Here is a 22090-nt window from a genome sequence, read left to right as displayed (position 1 = left end):
AGACATGAGCCTTTCGAATCTGCCATTCTTCTGGACTTCTTCAGTCTGCACCCTGGTTTCTATGCCCTCCTCGGAGCACTGTTGTCTTCTGTCCGGCTTCTGTTGGGGCCGGGTGCCTGGATGGTGGCCCTAAATTCTTGGCACGTTCCTCTCCATTTTTCCGGGACTGGCACAGTTGGTGGTGGGACTTCAGGCTTGCCGCTTTTGTTGCCTTTCCTATTTTGTAATTGGCTCTTGGTGTATTTTTGCATCTTTACCGGATCTTGGTGCCCTGTCTGAGTCTGCTTGAGATTCGGTGTCTGGCCTACCTCGACGACTGGCTGGTGTGGGCTCCCAGTCGGTCCGCTTGTCTGCTTGCCAGGGGTGTGGTTCTTTCCAGATTGCCGGGTTTGGTTTCCTGGTGATCTGGAGGCCATTCCATCTGTTTCCGTCCCGGGTTCGGACCTGGGCCTTGTTTAGGGCTATTGGGCCACTCCTTGTCTTTTCCTCCAGAAGTGTTACTGTGGCTGTGGTTCCACCTTCGGCTGTTCATGAGGGGGTCCTGGGTTGTTCGAGCAGTTGTGCGGGAGTGTGAACTTCGACGTGCTGGTCTGCCTGCGGGGTCGGGTTTGGCTTCGGCATCTGTTTGGTTCCTTTGGAGACTCCCCTTCCGCCTCTTGCAATCGTTGGGTTCGTTCCTCCGGGGATCTTATGTTGGTGCTGCATCACTAGCTTCCTCTTTGGGGTTTTCGGGGTTCCGTGCCTTGGCACCTCCCCGAGCCTTTGCTCGATGTGTTCACGGACGAGTCATCTCTTGGCTGGGGCTTTGTGACCAGTGCTCACCAGGTCGGCCGGGGATGGTGGAGTCTGTCCGTCCGTCGGGCTCACAGCATGGTTCGGGAGTGCGTGGCTGTCTGGTTTGCGCTTCGGAGGGTTTGGGTCACTCGGTGCTCTACCATTCAGCTCCATTCGGACTGTTCTCTGGCGGTTCTTGCCGGAACCACAGGGTTTCTTTTAGGTGTTGAACTTTGGGGTTGGTCCGTTAGAGTGGCTCGTTTGCTGGATTCTCGGGGTTTGGCTAACCGTAAGATTCATGTCCGGGGTGTGTCCTGCGTCCTGGCGGACAGCTGTCTCGGTTCATTCCTCTCTTCGCGGATTGGCCAGTCGTTGCCGACTCGTTTCGTTGGTTCTGCCGGACGTATGGACTCCTGGCCATGGACGTCTTCGAGTCGGCGTGGTCTAGGCGTCGCCCATTCTATGTGGCGCCCTTACCCACCTGCAAGGCGTTCACAGTGGTTGCTTTTCGGCAGGACTGGTCGAGGTTGGGGTACCTGTTCCTCTTCTCCCAGTCCAGCTGTTGCTTCGGGTTCTGACTCGGTTGCAGCCCATTCCCACGAGAGCAGTCCTTATGATTCCTTCTTGGCTGGCGCAGCTTTCTTTTCAGACGCTGCTTGATAGGTGTCCGAACCCGGGGCGTTTTCCTGCGACTCTGCCTCTTTCAGCAGGTCGGATCGGTCCTGTACGTGACTGGTTCGGCCTTCTCCTCGGCTCTTCGCGTCTGGTATTTTGGTGTTCTGGTGGCCTTGTTGACGGTGTCCCACCTGCGAGCTTCGTCTTGGCGACAGTATGACGTTCCTGGTGTTTCTATGCACTTTTTCTTGCTCTTTGTACGTTGTCTTCTCTTTCGCATCGGGTTGTCTTGTCCTTTCTTGGGTTTTCAGGACTACAGTTATTTGATGTTTCTTACTGTCGCCTCGTTTTGTGTGGCGCTGGCAGAGCCGCTCCGGCTTGCGTTCGGGGTGGACGTCACATCTGCCCCGTTTTGTACGCTTTCTCGTGTTATGTTTCACTTCCAGCCTGCTCATGCGTCGCCTGCGCCGTCCTGGTCCTTGATCAGGGTGCCTTCTTATCTTCTCCTCAATTTGTGGTAGCCCTTTCGGTTCAGGTTTCTGCTCTTTGGTACTGGTGGTAGTTTTGTATGTGTGCAGCCTTTCTCCGTCCTGGCGACTGTCGAGACGGCTGGTTTCCAGATGGGTTCTTGGGTTATTGATGCTTGATTGGTTTGGCTGGTGGTGCGCCCTGTGTTGTCCGGTTGCGCTTTTTGCCGTTACCTGCGTACCGTGTTTGGGGATGTGCTTTGGTTTGATCCGATTCCCCTCGTTCCTTGTTTCAGGGCTCGGGTCTCCCAGGTCGTCCGCAGAGTTTTTCAGTCTTCCAGCCTGCGGTCTGTCTTTGCGCCCGTGCTGTTTGGACGTTTGCAGCTTTTGTTGCAGTGTTGGTGATGTCTAGTGCTCATTTCAGGTGCAGGGAATTGAGGGTCGCACAGGTTCTTGGCCGCCCATTCTTTATGTGCGTCTGCTCCTGTGCGGTCTTGTTGTCTTGGGTCGCAGGTTGCAACCTGTTGTCTCGGCTTCGCGTTGCGGAGTTTGTGGCGGACGCCTCCCGGGTTAGCCCTTTCTTTTCCTTCTCTTTGGGTATGAAGCTCCAGGGAGCTGTAGGGGCTCCCCACAGAAAACCAGCGTTGAATGTAATGAAACGCCATTTTCTGGATGAGCCCCGGAGGCTCCCTGGCAACCCTCCCTCCCACTGGTCGGCGTTTTTTTCGTGTTGGTTGAAGCTTGGCAGCTGGCGCGGTAGGTCCGGGGCTCCCTTCTCCCCCTCTCAGGGCGGGGAGAGCTGCGCGGACGATCGGCGCGGCACTAAAGTGTGATGTTTGCTTGTTTCCTTGTTTCCTTGTGATTGTAAGGAGTTTCTACCTCTCTGTTCGTTTTTTTGTTTTAGTTTTTTTACCATGTGGGGTTTGTTTTGTTATGCCTACCTTTCTGGGTGCCTGACCCCGGTCGATGGCAGATAAGGAAAACTCCAACCACAAAGGGGTTTTCCAGTGCCATTGCTCCCTGAAACCTCTCTGAAGGGGCCAGGTTCTGGCACTGGTCCCTGGTAGGTCTGAACTCCTTAGCTAATGTCCTGGTCTAATATAACAAACATTAGCCCGATAAGCTCCAGGGAGCCTCCGGGGCTCACCCAGAAAATGGCGTTTCATTACATTCAACGCTGGTTTTTTGTTTAATTTTTCTCATTTAACCAGTATCGAGAGCAAGGACAGAAATCGTTTGCTTTCATTTGACAATGAAATCTGTGTTTATCTAAAGTATGACTCGGAATTATTTTAAGGCTACAAAGGTTGAGAAATGCTGGGGTAAGGCATGTTAGGTGCCTTTTACAGTTGATATTTAACAAGTTATATAAGTTGTTGTTATTAATGCCATTAAACCTTAACATGCTAGGGGTATAATATCCTTTCTTCCCCACAGGCGCATGTAATATTGAAAAAAAATAAATTATTATTTCTTCCTAACCTGTTAATTTGTGTTCACTGATCATGGGAAAAATAATAAAAAAATCATAAGTGGCATATATTGCCCGCTATAGGGTGGGGAAGTCTGGCAAAAAATAGGCGCTGACTCAGCGTGCGTCCCAGGCGGTCTGTTGCTCGCCAGCTGTCAGGCCGGAGTTGCCACAAAGAGATAATTACCTAATTATTTCAATGTCTCTGATTGATTTTTCATAGTTTTTTTGCTGTAATATTATTCAATAGTGTGTAGTTTGATATATTTATATAATAAAATGAGTGAATCATTGCTATACTCAAAAATATGGTGTGCATATTGTTGATTCAATTATGTTCACCAATCAGTGAACAAATACTTTGTCGGTTATTACACTATAAGCACAGGTTATATATAAGTATCTGCATGTTTTGTTCACTATAACGAACCACTAAGTAGCTATTATGAGTCAAAAAGTAACGAGGAGTGACCGCCGTGTACCAGCCAGCCACTCCTGCCCTCCCTCAAGTCATCTCACTCGCCCACATTCTCCTCCCACAATACTGTTTTTGCTATAATTCACTATATACAGACGTTATATATACGTATCTACATGTTTTGTTCACCATAACTGTACATCTAAGCTTGTTTGGTGAGTAAAGGCACAAAGACGTAGGACCTCACACAGTCAGCTGATGGCTGCCGCCCTCAAGGCCAGACGCACTAATATTTCTCCTCCAACAATACTGTGTGGTGTTATTACGCTATATACACACATTATATATAAATATCTATCTGTTTTATTCACCATACTTGTACAAATAAACTGGTATGGTGCCCAAAGACCATTGTAGTAACCAGTAAACAACACCGTCGTTTACTGCACGACGCCACCGCCCTCACCAAAATGGCGGCTCCCAACCTTCTCTTGCTGCAAAATGGCTCTCTCAACCTCTATACACACGTTATATATAAGTATCTACATTTGTGTTCACCATAGCGAACCACTAAGCTGGTATGGTGAGTGCAGTCAATAAAAGGTGGCCACACACACAGTCAAAAGACAACGCCACCACCCTCCCTCCCACAGCATTACTCCTCCCTCCATGGCGCACAGCGCTAAATATCACCACAATCCTGCTATTATCAGAACCCTGGTCAGTTTTATCAGTCAGGGGTCTTCTGTAATAATATCATCGCTACATAATAGCATGAACAAGTATATTTTGGCATTTTTAGGCGATGCTGTGGTCACAAGCTGAACAGCAGTGCTGTTAGCTCATTCTGCGTGCGTCAGGCTTGGTTGCTCACTCAATACTGAGGCCAATAACACCCGGGAGTTTGGCCCACGATTTTTTGAAAAAATGGCGTCTGTTTACAAGAGCCCCGATGAAGGTGTGGTGAACCCCGTGTATCCACGGGCCGTTTAAATCTTGCGTAGTACTCCAACACGTCATATGACGTGATGCGCAGTTGATTGGATCAACTTCCAACATGTCACATGACGTGATGCGCACTTTAAGGGTTAAGGCAGTAAAGCAAAAATGTAGTGCTAGAATAATAGACATTATATAATTCTTCCTTGTAGAGCTAGTAATTGGTTTTTAGGATTTTCAATAACTTTTGTGAAATATCTTAAGAGAATTCTCCTTTTGTAAATTATGATTGTGATTTTATTCAACTCTAGCTACACAGTGTTTTACTTCCATATTGTTTAGATCTTGCCTTTGTCCTGAACGAGGAGGAAATTTTGATAGGTTTTTACATTCAACAGTACATCAAGTTGTACGTCAAGTCGTCATTCTGACAATCTTGTTTATAAATGTGGCACCATAAAATGACAACAGAAAATTGTGAATATAGCCTGAATATGGTGGCACAGAGCTAAATATTTTGCAGTATGCAAATGGTCTTGTCAATCATACCAAATGTTAAATTAAGCAGTACTGTATGGTGAATTGTAAAATTGAAATTGAAATACAGTACATTATTTATGAAGTATTTATGGTATTAAACTAATCCAACTATAAATGTATACATTTATGTTGGGTTAGTTTACACAAATTTACAGTAAATTATTTACATACAAAAAAGTCAAAATAAAATGTAATAACTATAGAGAAATTATACACTGTATACTCAAGATTTAGATGTAGAAGCTACATTTATGTGCAGGAGTATAGGACATTAAAAAAGAGGGATGAGCGAGACATTTTCATTATCATGCATAACCTACAGTTATATTGAAGTTAGTTTAATGGTTTCAGGAGTGGGAAAATCGTCTTTAGTTCATCTCATATGTCATGGACAGTCTCTCAGCAATTCATCTTGGACAATTGGCTGTAGTGTGGAAGTTCGTGTTCACGAGTATCGTGAAGGAACACCAAGTCAGCGGCCATATTTTGTGGAGCTCTGGGATGTTGGTGGAAGCAACTCTCATAAGAATGCTCGACATGTGTTCTACAATCCAGTCCATGGTTTGTATATTAATACAGTTCTCTAGCCTAATTTTTATTTAATAGATTAATTTAAGTGGCCCAAAGCAACTCTAGAATGATTTTTAAGATTTACATTTCTTTGAAATTTAGTCCTAAAACATAAACACAGTTACTAAAAACTAGATTTATAAAAGCAATTTACTTAAACAAAATATTTTAAATTCTTTTCTGAGGTGAGCCCTGTTGGCTCCCTGAAGCTAACAAACTGATATCCACCATATTAGTCTAGATCATCAGTTACTGGAGTGTTTATGCCTACCAGGAACCACGAGCCAGAACCTGCTTTCCTCAGAGAGGCAAAGGGAGGAGTGGCTTATGAACACTCCACTTTTGAGAGTATTGTCATGTCTGCCATTGACTTGGCAGAAAAGTAGGTAGATAACAAAAATTATCACCCAAAAAGGTAAGTGAACCATTACAAGCCTAAAGCTAAGAACTTAGCCAGAGGCTAAGAACCCCCCCCAAGAAGAAAACAACAAGCAAGCAAATGTCCACTCAACCAGTGCGCCCGCTCGTTAGCCCCCCCCCCTCCTCAAGGCGGCCCAACCGCTCACACCAGCACTTCATCGAATGATGCTCTGTAGAGCTCACGCTACCTCTGGCTTCATTCTCCTGCTGGATTTTATCCTGTGTTTGTGCTGGCTGTGTGATTATTGTGTGGTGGCCAGGTGTTCTAAGAAGTACTCTGGCTGCATGCATCTAGGGTTCCCTTCCCTAGGTGCGCTGTAGGTACTGCCCTTGTGTGTTCAGGATTTTTTTCCTCTGGTACGTTTGGGATTACACTTCCATTGAGGTTGTATTGCTTGTCATTGATCTTGCCCTTGGGGTTCAGTAAGGGTCGTGGGGTTTGGCCCTGGGTAGTGAGTGCTGTTGTTGCTGGCTGGGGTGCACAGTGTTTTGCGCAGCTTGCATATTCGCGGTGGTCATCTCTCTCTTTCTCTCTGGCCTCTGGTTGTCTGTGGTGTATTTTGGAGGGTTTCATGTGTTTATTTGTATTTTTCCTGGAGGTGGTTTGCCTAGCTTCTGGTTAGGTTCACCTAGGTTGTGTTTGATGGTCCTCCTGTGGGCCCCCTCGAGTTTGCACGCACAGCTTCCTGGGGGTCAGTTTGCTCTTTATTAGATGGGGTTCAACTGGCTTTAGCTACACCAGTGCCTGGGCTCCCCATCCAGATTCCTCCTCCTGTGGGGCCTGGTAAACCCCTTGGGGCACGTTGCAACCATGGTTATGTCTTCTGAGTCCCCACTCACATTGTGTAAGTTTGAAGGTTGTTTGTTGTCTCTTGTATCAGGGTGGTGATCATCTTTTCTGCCTCTGTCATCATGCCACTTGTTGGGTTGGTGACACCTACGACCCGGAGTCGTGTGGACCTGTTCCCCGCTCGTCCTCCAACTTACCTGTTCCTCAGAAGCCCTTAGGGGTCAGGTAGCAGCAGCAATGCTGTTTAGGTTTTTGTTGTTGCAATGCATCCAGTTCGTGATGCAGTTGGATGCCCCAGAGCTGCCTCGTTTTGGTTTTAGGAACCAGGAATTGGGGGTTTTGGCCACTTTGACCTTGGTTTTACTCGCTCCCCCAATTCCTACCTGGTGGGCATGGTTCGCCCTGCTCCTTCCCCCTTGTTCCTAGCTCCCAAACGTCTGAGGGTCTTGGAGTTGGGGGCAAGGGTTTAGCTCAGGATGAGACTTGGGTGATTTTGGGGGCTGCCCCATCTGATGTGGGTATGGAAGCGGTTGAGTATGATTGTTCGGCCGAAGCTTTTGGGTCCTCCTGGCAGACTTTGATGCTTTTCCCCTTGGACTCGGCCTTTTCTTTAGGGGGCAGTAGGCCTGGATGTGGGTTCGGCCCAGGGTCTATGTTGAGGGTTCCCGGAGCATGGGGGGGAGTCACCTTGGGGCTCTTGGGCCCCATTTGACCCTGCATGGGCTTTGGTGCCTTCGGGGCAGGGGTTCTTGTTACAGGATTCGGGGTTTTCATATCCTTCTTACCTGTACGAATTTGATTTGGGGGCGACTTTCCTCCCCCCATCCCCCGGGTTCATTTCCAGGTGCCTATGGGTTCTTCAAATTCATCTTTCCAGAGGTTTTCTTCTGCTTGGATTTCCTCTACAGAGATTCAGGAGGCCCTTGGTGGTTTCCTCCTGCGAGACCCGGAATTCGCCTCTATTCTGGATATGACCTCTTTTGAGTTCGGTTTCTCTTCCCCACATTGGGTGCATTATGAGGCTCCTGGGTTGTCTTGGCTTGCAGACTGCCCTTTCTTTGCTCTTTGGGCTTGGATGGGTTTTGTCGTACCCGCACACTTGAGTGGTAGGAAGTTTTCCTCGGTTTTACAGGGTTTTCTTGGGGGCTCTTTTGAGCTCCTCAATTAGTACCTCTATGCCCCTGCGCTTTCTCGTGAGGTTGGGTTGCTGCAGTTGCACACTCAGGTCCCCATGCATTCGGCTGCATTAGTAGCTGAGGATCGTTGCTCTCGCGGTCATTTGGCTTCGATTTTGCGCATCTTTAGTCTTCTGGAGCTGTGTTTTGACAGGCTTTTGGAGGATTTCATTCATTGAGTGCTTGGTCTTCGACTACAGTGCTGGTCTCTATTGTGCGGGCGTCGGCAGCGTTGCTGAAGCTTTTTGCCTCTATCCTCCGGGAGGCGGTTTCCACGTTCCACGGTTCCACGTTATTGCCTCCTGCCTCGTGTGTCGACAAGTTGTCCTTGCTCTCTCTTGACTTCACTTGGGCCCTGGCTCTTCAATCTTTGACTCCCCTTTTGTCCATTGTTGTTTTTGGATGCCATTGTGAGTCAGTTTTTGACGGCTGCATCTTCCAGTTGCTGTCCTATTTCTGATTTGCTGGTGCTCGGGGGGGGGGGGGGGGGGAAGAGGGTGTCGTTCCCGGTCTTCCTGGTGTGGTTGTGCCAGGGTGGATCCTTTTCCTTCGGGGGGGGGTTCGAGGTTGGCGGGACAGGCCTCTTCTCCTGCGCTTTGTTGAGTCAGAGCTATGACTTCCGTAGCTCGAGGTGGGCCAGTAGTGCCAGCTTCTGAGCTGGTGATTCCTCTGAGGCTCATTGCTCCTCGTGCCTCTCTTGAGGGGGCCAGGTTCTGGCTCATGGTCCTCAGTAGGCAAGAACTCCTAGCACTTTGATGCCAGAAAGTTACACATATCCATTCAGCCTGGATAGCTCCGGGGAGCCTCCGGGACTCACCCAGAAAATGGCGATTCATTACATTCACGCTGTTTTTTTTTTGGTATGCGCCTGTGGGTGACAAATGCTAATTAGCCATGAGCCACACAAGGGTTAACAAATTCAACACAATTAATAAACTTGGGCATAATTTTGAATTTGTGTTTCAAATGAATATCCAGTCTTCAACAAGATGAGCATTTTGTTGTTGCTTTATTAATAAGCAACACCACCATGTTGACAAGTTACATGTGTGAAGTTACAAAGTTTCAACCCAAAGACAAAAACTAGCTTACCAGTGCCACTGATATGTGGTACCACCACATATCAGTGGTGGTACCACATATTTGTGCCATCTCACAGCTCTGGTGGATTTTCCCACTGATGTATGTGTGTAGAACTGTTGTCATTTAAACCAGACTGGGCCAAAATAACAAGCAAGCCACCAGTCACATTGAATGAGGAAATTTTAAATCGATTTATTTTATTTGATATATATGATTGATTAATTGTGTAAAATAAAATAATCGTTAAATTATATGTCGAACAGTTTCAGATTTAAGCACAAGAATAGGGATCATGAGTGTATGTGATATGTTTTACCTGGGTTGCAAGTAATGAAGTGTGAAAAACCCTGCTTTATACAGGATATATATATATATATATACTGTAACCCTGCGATTATCCAGGATTCAAACATCCGGAAAACGCCCTTATACGGCCAAAATCGTGATCGGATAAAGTTATCACAATATCAGGCCAAAATGGCCACAGGAACCGGATAAAAGCTGGTTTGGCTGGATGAAAATACGCCATACCGTATTAATCCCATCTGTGGCTCTAGACGCACTGTGGAGGAGGGGGTGGAGTGGGTGGGTGGTGTTGGGAGGGACCACCTGGGTACAGGAAATACCATTAATTTTAGAACAATTAATCATAGCCAAAAACAAATGAAATAAGTACTAGTAATTATGTAATAACAAATAAATAAGTTTCCTAAAAGCATTGTGCACAGGCTGAAGTTTCCTTAAAAAATATTGTGAATTTTTTTCCTCCTGGCGGCCTACGTAACGTGCTATAGCTGCCCCACCCCAAGTGGACCCGTCCAACACTGGTCAACCCATGTGCGTCTGTCCCTCGTGTTATACACAGTGCTGCGCCATTAGTGAAATATTTTTTTAAATAACTTTTTTATTTTCATAGTAACTTTGAACATTTTTGGCCAAGACTATGTCTGGTAGCAGCATCAATCGTTCTGGAAGTGTTAAGAGGAAGAAGATTGTCCTAGCAATTAAAGACAAGTTACGTGTTGTTCAACCAGTGAGGCGTCAGAGGCAGCCAAGCGCCTTCAACAAGTGAGGCGCTACAGGCAAGCCAAGCGCCTTCAACAAGTGAGGCGCCACAGGCAAGCCAAGCTCCTTCAACAAGTGAGGCATTACAGGCAAGCCAAGCGCTTTCAACAAGTGAGGCGCCACAGGCAAGCCAAGCTCCTTCAACAAGTGAGGCATTACAGGCAAGCCAAGCGCCTTTAACAAGTGAGGCGTCACAGGCAAGCCAAGTGCCTTCAACAAGTGAGGGCATGCAAGCGCTTCAACAAGTGAGGTGCAAGCAAGCGCCTTCAACAAGTGAGGCCTCACAGGCAACCCAAATGCCTTTAACCAGTGAGGCTTCAGCAGCTGGCAGTCAAAACTAACTTAGCTTAATGAACTGTACAGTAATTTTAAGTGTTAATTTTAGTGTTGTGTTAGTACAGTACAACCTCGATTCAACGTACTATATGGGACCAACCCCAGTTCGTTGGAGCGTTGGATTCGTTGCAAGAGGTGACCTTCAGGAGGCGTTTGTGTCAGTGTCTTTTTTTTCTTGTATACAATAAAAATGCATTATCATATTACATACTCTACCGATATATTACTTTTCTACTAAAAAATACTGTAATTCATAAATTTACCTTATTGTTGAAGTTATGTCCATCTTGAAGTTTCGTGAAGTTGTGAATGCTCTACATTAAATACGTACTGCAGTGCATTATTCCGTTAGCACTGTGTTGATTAAAAGTAGTTCTGCTGTATGTTGAGTACTACAATACAGTTTATGAAAACTATTGTACACTAAAGTTACTGCAACTTTAATTTTAACACTGTGTACACACTTAAATTTAACACTTGTTCTAACTGTTCACGCTGCACACGATGTTTTTAGATGTTTGCATCAGCTTTGCTGGTGCTCGCTGCTGCTGTGGGTTCAGCTGCTTCTGAGCTGGTGCTGGCTGCTGTTGTACCAGTGCTGGGTACAACTGTGCTTGTGCTGGGTACGGCTGTTGTACCAGTGCTGGGTACATCTGTGCTTGTGCTGGGTACGGCTGTGCTCGTGCTGGATACGGCTGTTCTCGTGCTGGGTTCAGCTGTTCTCGTGCTTGGTGCGGCTGTTCTCTTGCTGGGTACAGCTGTTCTCGTGCTGGGTATGGCTGTTCTCGTGCTGGGTATGGCTGCTCTCGTGCTGGGTACGGCTGTTCTCGTGTTGGGTACGGCTGTTCTTGTGCTGGTTGATTTTCTGCTACTAGTTCTTGCAAAATATTGCTTCATTTTTGGCATTAATAAGGCACTATTAGTAAGCCCCTGAGACATTTTGTTTTATAACCAAAGAGTTGTAGTAAAAAAATGGTCAATTCCACGATTATTCTTCCACCAGCGGATAAATACTGTACGTCAATCGCAGACAAAGCTAAGGGCACTGGGTGCATACTGTACGAACGTAGACTAAGTCTATACGTACACCCTTCAGTAGGCTGGTGTTTAAGCCTGATCCAGTAACATAAATTTCCCTTAACAATTCGATTTACATCAAATTATATATTTTTGGGTTATATATTTAGTTTAGCAACATTATTACGATAATAAGAGCTATAAAAAATACTTATTTTGGAACCGATTTATTAATTTTATTATTTCGAAGCCGTAGGTCACTGAACTGTGGCGACGAAATCGAACAAAACACTGCCTGGTGTTGTGTTCGATTTCCAGTAACATACATTTCTCTCAAATATTCAATTTACATCAAATTATATATTTTTGGGTTACATATTTAGCTTAGCAACATTATTACGATAATAAGAGCTATAAAAAATACTTACTTTGGAACTGATTTATTAATTTTATTATTTCGAAGCCGTAGATCGCTGAACTGTGGCGACGAAATTGAACACAACAAGCATGGTGTTGTATGGACAGGGATTAGACCTGTCCACTCGTGCTGGAGTTGTGCTGCCAATAACGTGAATAATTTCTCAAATAGGAGATATCTATCTTATTACAGTATATTTTTGGTTTTATTTAGTTTAGTTTAATTAGGATAATAAAGAGTTATTAAAACACCAGTTTTAGAAATGATTTATTAATGTGAAACGTTCAAAGCCATGGGTCACTGAACTATGACAACACAGACGAAAGTGAGTGAAACCTCACTGTAAAATGAGATTTACTGTACAGTATTCCCTTATCTGTCCACCCTCACTCATCTTGTTTCATCACAGAAAATGTATATAAGAAGATTTCAACATATTAGCTAGCTATTCACGCTGCAGCCTTTAAATTAATTTACAAAGATACGTGTGCTACAAGTCGGTGAACGAAAATCATTGAAACTCGGTCGTTCACTTGTGTGGACGACTCTGGCTGGAGTTTGGTTAATATGCGTCACTTCTTGTGGACCATTCTGGCTGGTGTTTGGTTCATATGATTCACTTGTTGTGTGGTCCACTTGTGTGATCCAACTTGTCTTATGAAGGAATTATTAATTGTAATCTGTGATAGAATGAAACAGTTTTCCACCACTCTGTGAACTCTGTCCCAACATCGTAAGCTTGTGGACCACTTGTGGACCACATGTGCGGTCCACTTGTGTGGTCCACTTGTGTGATCAAACTTGTCATATGAAGGAATTAATAATTGTAATCTGTGATAGAATGTGAAAGTTTTACACCAGTCTGTGAACTCTGTCTCGACATCGTAAGCAAATCCGAACATCCCCCGCTTCGGCGAACCATTGTTCGTCGAACCGGGTGAGTAAATCCGGCCTGAAAAGTGTGTGAACTAGCCGGAGATTCGTTGAATCGGGGTACGTTGAATCGAGGTTATACTGTATAGGTTACGTAAATTAAGAATTTTTAACTTCAAGGTGTGTGGCAAAAATCAAGAAGACGAGCACCAGCAAGGTAAGTTGAGGTTTCTAGTTGAATATTTAATAATTGTATGTGGCAAGGCAATTCAAATTATGTTGTTTGTAGTATAAAAATAGTTGGAAATGGTCACTTTTGGACTCGTAGGTGAAAAAGTACCATTATCTGAAAAATGTGATAATCCGGCTGAGGGTCCTTCCCATATAGTTCGGATGATCGAGTGGAGACATGTATATATATATATATATATATATATATATATATATATATATATATATATATATATATATATATATATATATATATATATATATATATATATATATATATATATATATATATATATATATATATATATATATATATATATATATATATATATATATATATATATATATATATATATATATATATATATATATATATATATATATATATATATATATATATATATATATATATATATATATATATATATATATATATATATATATATATATATATATATATATATATATATATATATATATATATATATATATATATATATATATATATATATATATATATATATATATATATATATATATATATATATATATATATATATAATGGAATACTCAACAGTGGATATAAATTTTATTAGTTTAAGTTCAGAAAAGACAAGAGTAAATGCTGCTTTGGAAACAGGGTTGTTAAGTTATAGACCAATTACCGCGTAAAATTATAGATGTGGGATTACTAGTTTGTTTCTTTTGTAGGTTAGATACACTGTGTATATGAATGGCCGTGGATGGATATAAATGGGAGTTGCTGTATGGGGTTCAACAGACTTTCTATAGTTTCTCAGCTCTTATGCTCTTACAAGATAATACTATGTTTAAGGTCTAGGAACAATAGAACAGAAGGTATTGTCGTAGTCTTCAAAATGTATATACTGTATATGACTAAATATGTATATGACTAATATGTATATAAATATGTATATAACTACCTAAGTATAATTACCTAAGTGTAGTTACAGGATGAGAGCTACGCTCGTGGTGTCTCGTCTTCCCAGCACTCTTTGTCATATAACGCTTTGAAACTACTGACGGTCTTGGCCTCCACCACCTTCTCACCTAACTTGTTCCAATCGTCTACCACTCTGTTTGCGAAAGTGAATTTTCTTATATTTCTTCGGCATCTGTGTTTACCTAGTTTATATCTATGACCTCTTGTTCTTAAAGTTCCTGGTCTCAGGAAATCTTCCCTATCGATTTTATCAATTCCTGTTACTATTTTATATGTAGTGATCATATCACCTCTTTTTCTTCTGTCTTCCAGTTTTGGCATATTTAATGCCTCTAACCTCTCTTTGTAGCTCTTGCCCTTCAGTTCTGGGATCCACTTAGTAGCATGTCTTTGCACCTTTTCCAGTTTGTTGATGTGCTTCTTAAGATATGGGCACAACACAACCGCTGCATATTCTAGCTTTGGCCTAACAAAAGTCGTGAACAATTTCTTTAGTATATCACCATCCATGTATTTAAAAGCAATTCTGAAGCTAGAAAGTGTGGCATAGGCTCCTCGCACAATATTCTTTATGTTGTCCTCAGGTGATAGTTTTCTATCCAGAACCCCTAGATCTCTTTCTTTATCAGAATTCTTTAAAGATTTCTCACATAATATATAGGTTGTGTGGGGTCTATGTTCTCCTATTCCACATTCCAAAACATGGCATTTAATAACATTAAATTCCATTTGCCAAGTGGTGCTCCATATACTTATTTTGTCCAGGTCATCTTGAAGGGCATGACAATCATCTAAGTTTCTTATCCTTCCTATTATCTTAGCATCATCAGCAAACGTGTTCATATAATTCTGTATACCAACTGGTAGATCATTTATGTAGACAATAAACATCACTGGTGCAAGAACTGAACCCTGTGGTACTCCACTTGTGACATTTCTCCAGTCCGATACATTGCCTCTGATCCCTGCCCTCATTTTTCTATCAGTCAGAAAATTTTTCATCCATGTTAGAAGCGTACTTGTCACCCCTCCAATATTTTCCAGTTTCCAGAACAACCTCTTATGTGGAACTCTGTAAAAGCCTTTTTTAGGTCCAGATAGATGCAGTCAACCCAACCATCTCTTTCCTGTAATATCTCTGTTGCTCGATCATAGAAACTGAGTAAATTCGATACACAGGATCTTCCAGATTGAAAACCATACTGTCTGTTTGATATTATATCATTTCTCTCCAGGTGTTCTACTCATTTAGTTTTAATTATTTTTTCCAATATTTTGACTATTACACTTGTCAATGATACCGGTCTATAATTAAGGGGGTCTTCCCTGCTTCCGCTTTTGTAGATTGGAACTATGTTAGCCTTTTTCCACACATCAGCTACAACTCCTGTAAACAGGGATGCCTGAAAAATCAGTTGAAGAGGAATGCTGAGCTCAGGTGCACATTCTCTCAGAACCCATGGTGAAACTCCATCTGGACCAACTGCCTTGTTCTTATTTAGCTCCTTGAGCATTTTTTCCACTTCATCGCTAGACACCTCTATGTGCTCTATGTTGTTCTCTGGAATTCTTATTGTATCTGGTTCCCTGAAGATTTCATTTTGTACAAACACACTTTGGAACTTTTTGTTTAATGTTTCACACATTTCCTTTTCATTTTCCGTGAATCTATTTCCCATTTTCAACCTCTGTATATCATCCTTTACCTGCAATTTGTTGTTTATGAATTTATAGAATAGACCTGGTTCTGTTTTACATTTGTCTGCAATCGCTTTTTCAAAATTTCTTTCTGCCTCTCTCCTCACTGCCGTGTAGTTGTTTCTCGCATCTTTGTATCGCTGGTATGTTTGGGGGTTTGGCCTCTTCCTGTATTGATTCCATTTTTGTGTCTTTTGGTCTCTGGCCCTCTCGCACTTTCTGTTGAACCAATCCTGTTTCCTAGTTCTGCTTCTCTGTTTTGGTATAAATTTTTTTGTGCCTTCATCATATATTTCACAAAACTTGATATACATCTCGTTCACTTCCTTGCCTAGCAACAAGTCTGTCCAATTATACCCACTAAAAAAATTTCTAAGGTTGCCATAATGTCCTCTCCTAAAGTCAGGTTTTTCAATTGCATCAACCTTCATATTTTCTGGGGGGAGCCCCGTCGGCTCCCCGGAGCTATCCCAGGCTGATATGCTAATGTCAGACTTTGGCATCAGTCATGTGTATAGAGTTCTTAGGCCTACCGGGGACCACGGCCAGAACCGGGCCCCCTCAGAGAGGCAAGGGGAGCAATGGCCTATAGAAGCCCCCGTGTTAGTGGAAGCATTCTATGTCTGCCATCGACCGGAACAGGCACCCAGAAAGGTAAGCGCCCCAAAACAAACCCCTATTCTGGTTAAAATTGCTACCTAAAACCGAACTAGTGGATAGAACTCCCCAACCGAAAACAAGCAAACTAGTGTGACGTCATACACTGCCGCGCCGCTGTCTGCGCAGCTCCCCCCTCCCCGGGAGGGGGAAGGGGGAGCCCCAGACCCCCCGCGCCGGCTACCCACACCTCAGTTCTTGAGGCTGATGCTATAGGCGATGGTCGTGTGCTCTGGCTCCGGTGTCGCTACTGCACTGTGCTTTGCGTGTGGTGTTAGTTTTGTGGGTGCGAGAGCCAGGAGTTATCTTCAGTACTCGGGCTGCATGCGCCTAGGGCTGCCTTCCTTAGGTGCCCTGTAAGTACTGCCCTTGGGGCTTGGGGCCACCTTCCACAGGCTCCTCGGGGTCTGCCTCTGCTGGTCCGTTTTGCCTTTCGGTTTTTCGGCCGCCTGTTGGGCTCTTGGGTGTTCTGTTCTCCCTTGTTACCTGCAGGTAAGAGGCAGTTTGCACTGGTAGGGGCGCAGGGTGCTGCTCAGCTTGTATTTCCCGACATCGCGGCCGGCTCTGTTCCTTGGGGTTCGCTGTCCTCTTGCGGGGTTTTGTTTTTCTTTTTGTTTTTGCCTGGTGGGGGGTTCTGTCATTTTATTCAGTTTGTTTTTGCCCTTCCACTGTTCTCATTGGTGGCGCCCCCTGCTAGGTCCCCGTGAGTGTACACGTCCCTGGGGTTCAGCTTTAGAAGTTTGCTTGGTAGTTTTGGGCGCCGGTTTGCAGCACCCTGCCTGGGACTACCTGAGCGCGAGTCCTCTTAAAGTAAACGCTCAGGACCCTGGGAATCCCCTAGGGGGCGCGTGGGTCCGATGGATGTGACCCCGGAGTCCCCACTCGCTGTGTGCGAGTTTGAGGGTTGCTCGGTCCCCTTGTCTCAGGGTGACCCTCATTGTTTTTGCCTCTGCCACGCTGCCTGTTGGGTCGGTGATACTTTCGACCCTGAGTCCTGTGAGTGTTGCTGCTTGCTTGTGACTCAATTTACCCAATCCTCTGATTCTATTCGGGTACAGGCGGCACGTGCGTTGCAGTCTAGGTTTCGTCTGTTGCAACGCGCTCGGTTGGTTGCTTCCCCGGATGCCCCGGGGCTGCCCCGCTTTGCTTTTCGAGACCCGGACTTGGGGGTTGGGGTCGCTTCGATCCTGGTTCAGTCCGCACCTCCTCGTCCTTCCCCTTCTGTTCGTTCTGGTCCCCCGCCCCTGCTTCCGGCCCCGAAGCGTCTGAGGGTTTCGGGGTCGGAGCAGGGGTTACTTGATCTCGAGACTCGGGCAGCTTCGGGGGTTGCCCCTTCCGGGGGGGCGGCAGAGGCATTCGAGTCTTGTCTCCCGGCCGAAGCTTCAGGGTCTGACCAGTGGGCCCCTCTTCCTCCAGCTTTTCCGGCTGCTCCGTCCTTGTCTTGTGGGGTCGGGGCTTGGGGAGAGGACTCGGCCTCGGGTCCTGTGGTGACGGACCTCGAGGCTGGGGAGGGGCTGACTTGGGGGCCTTGGGCCCCGCTGGACCCCGCCTGGGTTTTTCTTCCCACTGAGCGGGGCTTATTGTTACAAGGAGTGGGGTTTTCTTTCCCCCCCTCTGCGTACGAGTTGGATTTGGTGTAGGCCCCTCCCCGGGTACGGTTCCGTGTTCCCCCGGGTACGTCGGTTCCGTCCTTCCGGAGGTTTTCGGCTTATCGCATCCAACCTGGTGTGGTGCGAGCGGCCTTTGCAGCTTACCTCCTGCGTGACCCGGATTATGCCTCAGAAATGGATCCGTCCACGTTCAGGTTTGGGACTTCGTTCCCTTTCTGGCTCCGTTACGAGGTTCCGGAGTCGTCCTGGCTAGCAGACTGCCCCTTGTTTGGTCTGGATTCCTGGCATTCCTTCTGTCGTTCCCGCGCGCTGGAGTGGCGGGAAGCTTCCACGGTGCTTCAGGTTTTCCTGGGGGGTGAACTTGAGTACCTGAATGAGTGCTTGTTTGCCCCTGCCCTTCCCCGCGATGTGGGCGTTATTCAGCTCCATGTGCAGGTTCCCTCCCTTTTGGCGGCGCTCGTGGCGGAGGACTTGCGCGCTCGGGGCCTTTTGTGTTCGGCCTTGCGGTTCTTTTCCCTCCTGGAGCTGTCTTCGGATTGGCTCGTGGAGGATGTGGGGACGCTTGGGTCCGTCCCGGGGTCCGGCACCTTGTCCTCGGCTGCGCGTTCGTCGGCTGCCTTGTTGAAGCTGTTCACGCCGATTTTGCGGGATGCGGTTTCCCTGTTCTATGCTTCCCGTCTCGCGTGTCGGCAGGCGGTGCTGGGTTCCTCCATGGGATCTGCTTGGGCTCTGGCTCTTAGGCGTTCTTCACCTTTTTGTCCTCTCCTGTTTGGGGAGTCGGCCGTGGCGCAGTTTATTCAGGCTGCGTCGGCGGCTTGTCGTCCGATGTCGGACTTGTTGGTTTTCCGGGGGTCCCGGGGTGGGTCTTCCCGGAAAGGTCGTGCCAGGGCTCGGGGTTCCTCTCGTCGTGGTAGGCCTCTGGTGTCAGGTTTGGGGTTGGCTCCTCCTGCGGACCCTCCCTCGTCTGGTCGGCGCGGTGTTCGCGCTGTGCGGGGTTATGGGTCTCGTAGGGGTCGCCGGCCCTTTCGCGGTTTGCCCCTTTGACGGGGCGATGGGGGGGCGGCTTGCGCTGTTCGCCCGCGCCTGGTCCCACGATTCGTGGGCCTTTCGGGTCGTGTCTCGCGGCCTGCGGTGGCGTTGGGTGGCCCCTCCCCTCTTTGGGGGGTCGGGGCTGGCAGGGCAGGCTTCTTCCCCTGCGCTCTGTTGAGTCGTCTTGGAGTGGGTACACTTGGGCGTCGTCGAAATGAAGTCGTCCCTCAGATGGGTTTCCCGTCTGTTTCCGGTTCCGAAACGGGACTGCGCGGACCTGCGGTTCATTCTGGACTTGTCCCGTCTGAACCCCTGGGTTCATTGCCCCTCCTTTCGGATGACTACGCTGTCTCAGGTTCGGCTCCTCTTGGAGCCGGGAGCTTGGATGGTGTCCCTGGACCTCCGGGACGCTTATTGGCATGTCCCGATTCATCCGCGGTTCAGGGACTGGCTCGGTTTTGTAGTGGGGCGTCTGAGTTACCGCTTTCGTTGTCTCCCGTTCGGGTTGAACCTGGCACCTCGCGTGTTCACACGCCTTACACGGGTTGTGGTGGCTCGTTTGCGTCTCCTAGGTGTTCGAGTGTTGGCCTACCTCGACGACTGGCTGGTTTGGGCTCCCAGCCAGTCAGCTTGCTTGCTAGCCAGGGATTTGGTTCTTTCCCAGCTCGCCGGGTTCGGGTTCTTGGTGAACTGGAGGAAGTCCCATCTGGTTCCCTCTCAGGTTCGGACATGGCTGGGTCTCGTGTGGGACTCTCGAACCGCCTCCTTGTCTCTCCCTCCGGAGTCTCTCCTGCGGCTGCGGTCCCGCCTTCGTCTGTTTCTGGAGGGCCCTCGGGTCACCCGGCGGTTGCTCGAGGGGCTGTGCGGGAGCCTGAACTTCGTGATGGTGGTCTACCCGCCGGGTCGGGTTTGACTTCGACGGCTGTTCTGGTTCCTTCGGGGTTCCCCCTTCCGCCTCTCTCGCGATCGCAGAGTTCGACCCCCGGGGGACTTGCGTCGGTTGCTGCGTCACCGGTTTCCTCTTCGGGTTTTTCGGGGTTCAGTGCCTTGGCGCCTACCCGAGCCCTCGCTCGATGTGTACACGGATGCGTCGTCTCGGCTGGGGTTTTGTGACCAGTGCTCACCAGGCCGGCCAGGGGCGTTGGGATCCGTCCTTCCGTCGAGCTCACAGTACGGTGCGGGAGTTCGCGGCAGTGTGGTTTGCTCTGGGGAGGATTCGGGTGGCCCGCGGATCGACGATTCGGCTCCATTCGGACTGCTCTCCAGTGGTTCATTGCCTGAACCGCGGGGGTTCGATGCGGTCCTTGTCTCTTTGGGATTGGTCGCTTCGGGTGACTCGTCTGCTGAGTTCTCGGGGTTTGGCTCTCCTGGCGGTTCACGTACGGGGCGTGTCCAACGTCTTGGCCGATGCCCTGTCTCGCTTCGTTCCTCTCTCCACGGAGTGGACGGTCGACGACGAGTCCTTCCTTTGGCTTTGCCAGACGTTCGGGCGCCCCGAGGTGGACCTCTTCGCGTCGGCGTGGTCGCGGCGTCTTCCCGTTTATGCGGCGCCCTTCCCCGATTGCGAGGCTGTCGGGGTCGATGCCTTTTGGCTCGACTGGACGAGGTGGGGGTTCCTGTATCTCTTTCCCCCGGTTCGGCTGTTGCTCCAGGTCCTGACTCGCTTAGAGACTTACCGGGGGAGAGTTGTCCTTCTGGCCCCTTGGTGGCCGGCCCAGCCTTGGTTTCAGGCGCTGGTTGCTCGGTGTCCGAACCCGAGGGTTTTTCCCGCGGCTCCGCCTCTTTCAGCAGATCGGGCCGGTACGTCACGTAGCTGTTGTTACGTCGCGTATCGATGTTACGTCTGCGCCGTTTCGCAAGCTGTCTCGTGCATTGTTTCACCTCCGGCCTGCTCATGCGTCGCCTGAGCCGTCCTGGTCTTTGGACAGAGTGCTCGCTTTCCTTTCATCTCCTCGTTTCGTTGTGGCCCCTTCGGTCCAGGATTGTTTTTCCAAGGCACTTTTCTTGTTGGCTTTGGCCTCTGGGGGTCGGGTAGGGGAGCTTCATGCTCTCCTCCGGCGCAGGGGTTTCTGCTCTTTTGGTCGTGGTGATGGTTTTGTTCGTTTGCAGCCGTCTCCTTCTTTTCTGGCGAAGAATGAGACTGCTGCGTTCCGGAGGGGTCCGTGGGTGGTTGATGCTTGGTTGGTCTGGCCGGGGGTGCATCATGTTTTGTGATCGGCGGTTGCAGCCAGTTGTCTCGGCTTCGAGTTGAGGGGTGAGCGACGACCGCCTCCCGGGTAAGTCCCTCTTTTTCTGTCTGTGGGTAGTTAGCTCCGGGGAGCCGACGGGGCTCCCCCCAGAAAACCAGCGTTGAATGTAATGAAACGCCATTTTCTGGGTGAGTCCCGGAGGCTCCCCGGCATCCCTCCCTCCCTCCGGTCGGCGGTTTTTCGCGTTTTTGACATCCAGCCTCAAGAACTGAGGTGTGGGTAGCCGGCGCGGGGGGTCTGGGGCTCCCCCTTCCCCCTCCCGGGGAGGGGGGAGCTGCGCAGACAGCGGCGCGGCAGTGTGTGACGTCACACTAGTTTGCTTGTTTTCGGTTGGGGAGTTCTATCCACTAGTTCGGTTTTAGGTAGCAATTTTAACCAGAATAGGGGTTTGTTTTGGGGCGCTTACCTTTCTGGGTGCCTGTTCCGGTCGATGGCAGACATAGAATGCTTCCACTAACACGGGGGCTTCTATAGGCCATTGCTCCCCTTGCCTCTCTGAGGGGGCCCGGTTCTGGCCGTGGTCCCCGGTAGGCCTAAGAACTCCATACACATGACTGATGCCAAAGTCTGACATTAGCATATCAGCCTGGGATAGCTCCGGGGAGCCTCCGGGACTCACCCAGAAAATGGCGTTTCATTACATTCAACGCTGGTTTTCTTCCAGATTATAACGCATTGCAT

General features: G+C 47.7%; 1 protein-coding gene across 3 annotated transcripts in view; it reads left to right on the top strand.

The window, feature by feature from the left end:
- Positions 1-22090, top strand: part of LOC123757295 (rab-like protein 3) — a 130779-nt gene that overhangs the window by 19805 nt on the left and 88884 nt on the right. For all 3 annotated transcript variants that reach the window (XM_045740852.2, XM_069323540.1, XM_069323541.1), the window contains one exon: positions 5576-5785. In XM_045740852.2, the coding sequence (XP_045596808.1) occupies positions 5576-5785 (210 nt within the window). The remainder of the gene's footprint in view (positions 1-5575; positions 5786-22090) is intronic.

The sequence above is a fragment of the Procambarus clarkii genome, chromosome 13 (genome assembly GCF_040958095.1).
Source record: "Procambarus clarkii isolate CNS0578487 chromosome 13, FALCON_Pclarkii_2.0, whole genome shotgun sequence".
NCBI lineage: Eukaryota > Metazoa > Arthropoda > Malacostraca > Decapoda > Cambaridae > Procambarus > Procambarus clarkii.
The sequence above is the reverse complement of the archived record's forward strand: the minus strand, read 5'-3'. Positions and strand labels throughout refer to the sequence as shown.